General features: G+C 33.5%; 1 protein-coding gene across 1 annotated transcript; it reads left to right on the top strand.

Annotated features, from left to right (window-relative positions):
• The first annotated feature begins 212 nt into the window (after positions 1 to 212).
• Positions 213 to 689, top strand: LOC126694162 (uncharacterized). The gene has a single exon (XM_050390246.1). It carries the CDS (start codon positions 213 to 215, stop codon positions 687 to 689), a length of 477 nt encoding a protein of 158 aa, XP_050246203.1.
• Positions 690 to 6,000: the final 5,311 nt, after the last annotated feature.

Genomic DNA, 6,000 nt, shown 5'->3' with positions numbered 1-6,000 from the left:
AACATGGTGAGACAGAGGGCAAATAGTTTAGAGTTGTTTGGGGTGGTGGCTTGGTTCATTTGGAACCAAAGAAACAAGCTGAGATTGAATGAGAAAGGCTTGCCGACTGAAAATTATTTGAAGCAGCTAAGGGATACCTATCGGACTTTCAATCAAAACTCCAGATTACAAAAGTACAGCAACAAAAAGGAAGTATAAAATGGTGACCCCCAATGGATGGAACGTATAAAACAAATTATGATGGCGCGGTCTTTGCCGAATCAGAGGAAGCAGGGATAGGGGTCATAATTAGAGACGTTAAGGGGCTTGCTATTGCGGCTTTAGCTGAGAAAATTCCTTACTCGGGTTCTGTGGAGGTACTGGAAGCACTAGCTGCAAGAAGAGCAACAAGATTTGTAGTGGAAGTGGGATTCACGGCTTCTGAATTTGAAGGTGATTTTGAGGTGGTTTGGAGGGCTTTGAGGACAACAGATGGGGCTCATTCATCCATGGGTGAGATTATCAAAGACACGATGTCTATTGTGGGTTCGCTACGAACTTTTTCTTTATCTCATACTAGGCGGCAGGGCAATTGTGCAGCTCATGCTTTAGCCAAGAGAGCAATTGTTTCTTTTCCTTTATTGGTCTGGATGGAGCATGTTCCAGCAGACATTAGTCATGTTGTTATTTCTGATTTTCTAGTAATGTAATAATAATACACAGTTTTGACTCTCAAAAAAAAAAAAAAAAAAAAAGAATACAAAAACAAGAAAGTTGTAGGTTCAAGAAATTTGAAACATGTCATGTTCGACCAATTGAGACTGTGGTTCGACCAATCGAGATGCATTTCTGTAGAATTTAATTAAAGCCCATCAGCCTATTAAGTGATTAGGGTTTCAAATCTAATTCTCCTAGTATTTAAAGGAAACCCTAAAACACGTTTTAAGGTGGTTTTTTAGAGAGAGAGAGAAGAATGCTTCTTGTGCCTCCTATTGTAGATCTAGAGTTTCTGTACCCAAAACTCTCTAAATTTACTGGTCAAGCTGACAAGTTGATAGTAGCTCTAACGTGATTATTTTACGCAATTCATGCCAATAGGGACCATGGGGTGCAAAATTAAACATGGCATAGTTATAGCCCATGTGTTTTGCGGCTACTAAACTGGGTTGCGATGACACGGCCAAGTCGTTGGTGGTGAAGAACTCTTTGGCCATGTCCTAACTGCTCACCACCAAGCTGGGTGCAATCCAAGCTTGATAGTAAAATGTGATCCGTACTTGTCAGCCATGGCTCCCAAAGTTAGGTGAGGAGGTTGGATTCCCCCTAACAGAGGGAGGTGACCAATTACAGGTCATGCACCAGGTGTAATAGGTACTGTTTTGGCTAAGCCAACTCTTGACCTCTTTAGAAGATGGTGGGAGAAAAGAATTATAGCAATAAGTCCAGCTATGGCAGAATATAGGGAAGGTGAAAGAAAATCCATTTTAGGCTAAGGTTGCTGGAGTCCTATACATGGATGTCTTTCTAACGAAATGTGTAAGCTTTTATAGACAAATTTTTAGCTGTTCAGGTCATTTTGTGGATTAGCTTTTATTTTGGTACCATTAAGCTAAGCTATCAGGGTGACTTAAGGTTGCAATAGCCAAATCAATATTAAACAAACCTTATCGTATTTAACTCTAGTTTGGAGTTTTGTACACTTTTGTCAGTTTAGTGTACTTTTTATTGAAATGATCAGTTTAGTGTACTTAAGAGACCAAAAAAACCAGTTCCATGTCTTATCTATACTAGAATGAAATATATAATTATAATATATACAACGCTCCACAGTGTTTGAATGTGTTAATTCTATTAGCTGTTCGATATCATAGTGGGTCATCCCCGTTGCAACAAATTCTTACTCCAAATAAGCTATTGTGTTCGGGCAATAGTTGATGGCATTATGTCATGACTGTTAATTAGAAAAAGTCTAGTTATTTGTCCTTGTTTGCAATGAACTCTATTGGTTCAACACCTTTGGATATGCTTTTTTTTAGCATTGTTTGGGGTCCCTCCTCAGTGCCATAAAGTGAAGGTCACTGACTCACTGATACTTTGTATTATTCTTTGATAATTAATTTAAATATATGTGGCATTTTTCCATTTCTTTCAACTCTAACGTATTTGACACCTTCTTAATTTCAAAGCTTGCTTGAGAAAGAGATGAGAGAATAAAGCCTTGTAAATTCTAAGGAGAGAAAATAATAAAGTAAAAGGTGGAGCCAAATAGCTGGTTCAATCATGTCATGTAAAACACGACTTTTATTATATAGTATACTAATATCATACTAGTGTGATGCAAAGATAAATTTAAATTCATATATAAACTAAGAAAAGGTAATTGAATTTAAAAAATAAAATAGGTTATTTTTTATATTAAAAAAAAATCAAGTTACATGGGGCAAATCATGTAATCTATATCATTATTGAAAACAAAATTTATAATATTTAATAATAAAAATAAATAATGAAAAGAAAACCTTTTGAAAATCTTCGTATTTAGTTTTAATCAAAATAGTATTGTAAATTTCAAAAAAATTGTTAGTAGAGTTTTACTTAGAGCAATATGCTTGTGGTTTTATTGCATTGGGTAAGAAAATATCTCCTCATTTTTTCCTTCTTTTGTCTTTTTTTCATTATTTTCTTCTCCATTATTAGACGGTGAAAAGCACAATTGATTGTTTAATGATATACTAGCAAGAAGAAATCACAATCTTTTCGTCAAGAATTTCTATGGACAACACAATAGAAGGGATTCTAAGATAAAGAGCAATTAAATTAGTCTCTCTAAAAAAAATACCTACATACATACACACACACACACACACATATATATATATATATATATATTGTTTAAAGATAAAAATTTATTTATTTTTTATATTTTAGTCAATCACTTTTTTAAACACTTGTATCATATTCATTATTCTATACTTTTTTTTTCACTTTAGTAAAATATTTTATTTATTTATTTGATCTATTATTTTTTTCTTACTTTTCAATGTACCACTTTTCTTTATTTCAGTTATCAAAACATAAATAAATAAATAAAAAGAATTTTAGTATCTTTTTTCTACTTTAAGAAACAGCTAGCAAGAGACCCCAATGTGATTGCATTAAGTCCCAAGCATGATAACGTCAATCACAATCATAAATCTTGCTTTACATATGATTTTTTTTTTTTTTTTTCCCTGTTTGTGATTTTCTACAGCTGCTGCAAGAGACAGATAAGAGTAGATAAATTACTTATGGATACATTAAAGAATGTTCTAAGTTCATTGGTTTAGAAATATTTTATGAGAAAATAATTAATTTTGTTAACGTTGTTTTATATTTTTCATAACAATTATATCAAAAAATTTCTAATATAGTTTATTAACAATTGCCCTAAGAAAATCTGTTAATTGGACACAAATTACAAGCTCTCAAAATCAAATATTTCAACACGATCCAATCATTTTTGTTTATTCATTTTGAATTTTTTCTAAACCTTTTGGACGTTGTGCAGAGAGTCCCTACCAATCAGGCATGGTTTCAGTGAAAGTCGGGTCAAAGTAACTAATCACTATATATATATATATATATATATTCTAAAACAAATGATGATTGAAATTGTGGGGCCTGCACTGATCACCAGCCCTACAGAATCCATACTGTATGCAGGCATCGATTTTTGTTTTTTCTTTCTTCTGTTTGAAACAATCTCTAGTACTTTTCTGAGTCATCTTCTTGTTCTGTATAAATATTATTCCATGATATATCATTTTCTTTCTAATAGACTTTTGTCGCTTATATTTAAATGACAAAGTGTTTTGCCTCTGGTTAGATACCTGTCAATTTCTTCTCTCCCTCTTGAGTGTGTAGTCTGTGTTTGTTTTTTCATTTTGAGTTTTTTTTTCTAAACCTTTGGATGTTGTGTAGAGAGTCCCTACCAATCAGGCATGGTTTCAGTGAAAGTCGTGTCAAAGTAACTAATCACTATATGTATGTATATATATATATATATATATTCTGAAACAAATGATGATAGAAATTGGGGGGTCTACACTAATCACCAACCCTATGAAGTCCATATTGTATGTGGGCATCCATTTTTGTTTTTTCTTTCTTTTGTTTGAAACAATCTCTAGTACTTTTCTGAGTCATCTTCTTGTTCTGTATAAATATTATTCCATGATATATCATTTTCTTTCTAATAGACTTTTGTGGCTTATATTTAAATGACAAAGTGTTTTTCCTCTGGTTAGATACCTGTCAATTTCTTCTCTCCCTCTTGAGTGTGTAGTGTGTGTTTGTTTCTAAAAAATAGATATATGACAAATTTTTTTTCTTTCCCTTTTTAATGAAAGGAAACAAAATTATTAACCCACTAGGGGAAGAAAGAAAACATAAGCACCAATAAATTACCGTAAAACAGCAAAGGAGGGCCCTAAAAAGAGTAGGAGAGAGCACAAACTTTTCATGTATAGTTTTGAGTGCAAGTTCTGAGTGGTAGATATTACGTATATAAGGACCCATCACTAATATCATTTTTAATTTCACTATTTAAAACCTGTCATTTTAGCAAGTTGCAGAAAAAATTGTGCCTCGAAATTTACTCTTTTGACAAAAGTGGGAGGGCTATGCCCTAAATCAAAAGAACATGTGATTCATGTGAATGCAATGAATATATATCTTGCTTGTAAAAAAAAAAATTATATTATATGTTGAAATTTTGTGATTGGAAAATTCCATGACATTATAATTTGAATCAAATATGTAATGTGATAAGTTCAAATTGAAATGTTCAAGATGCAACTTAAAGAAGACAATTATTAAGGAATTTGACTACCCTACAATTAACTAATGAATCCAAAATGGGCATAAAAAAAATGGAATTTAAAATAAAGGAGAGATAGGGAGAGATACTTCTGAGGTCAGACTCATAAGATACTTTGTTAGAAGTATGTGTTTAAATAATTAAATTTACAATATTTCAATAATTTAATCTTTCAGGACAATCGGTAATTTAACATACTTTCTCCTATCAATGGGGTAAAACTTGCAACACAAGCATGTAGTTTAGAAGGGAATGAGCTTCTTTGAGGGTGATCGAGTTTAGGAGGCAATTATTCCTATGACCCCTTGCCCTGCTCTGCCCTTGATTTCAAAAAAAAACCTTTATCTTCTTCATTTGTGTTACATTATGATACAACATATTGTATGGTAGTGTTAACTTAATTTAATTTAAAAACAACACAATCGCATTAATGATTTTTTCATGCATAAAATGTGAAGCCCAAATTTTGACATTTTATGGTGTATAGAAATTTCGATTTCTTATGACAGAATTTCTCTTTGGAGGATGAGATTGACAAAATTCAAATCTATTTATGTCTGAATAACCAAACATAATGAATGTAATGACCCCACCTCACCTATGTAGATATTGTCCGCTTTGGGGCTTCATACCCCTCATGGTTTTGTCCTCTCCCAAAGCACACAACAGTGAAGGAAAAGGTCTCTACACATTGAAGGGAGGTCATTCCTTATATACACATTCCCATGTGCTTCCCTAGGCAATGTGAGATTCCATGGAATACAAGACCCCCCTTTTTGGGTCACTACAATCCACCCCTATTACAGGCACACGCGTCCCCGCATGTAGGGCCCACACTTCCGGCTAGGGCATGGCTCTGATACCATCATATAGATATTGTCTGCTTTGGGGCCTCATACCCCTCACGGTTTTGTTCTCCCCCAAATCACACAACAGTGGAGGAAAAGGCCTCTACACATTAAAGGGAGGTCATTCCTTATAAACACATTCTCATGTGCTTCCCTAGGCGATGTGGGATTCCATGGAATGCAAAACCCCCCTTTTTGGGTCACTACAATGAAGGTGGAGAAATAACCATTTTCCTCCAAATTTTAGGCATTGTTAATTATTTCCATTTCACAATAGCAAACTCATGGTGTCTTGCAAAATGGTACGCCCACTAA

Source organism: Quercus robur, chromosome 2 (genome assembly GCF_932294415.1).
Source record: "Quercus robur chromosome 2, dhQueRobu3.1, whole genome shotgun sequence".
Taxonomy (NCBI): Eukaryota; Viridiplantae; Streptophyta; class Magnoliopsida; order Fagales; family Fagaceae; genus Quercus; species Quercus robur.
Note: the sequence above shows the minus strand (reverse complement) of the source record. Positions and strands in the feature narration are given on the sequence as shown.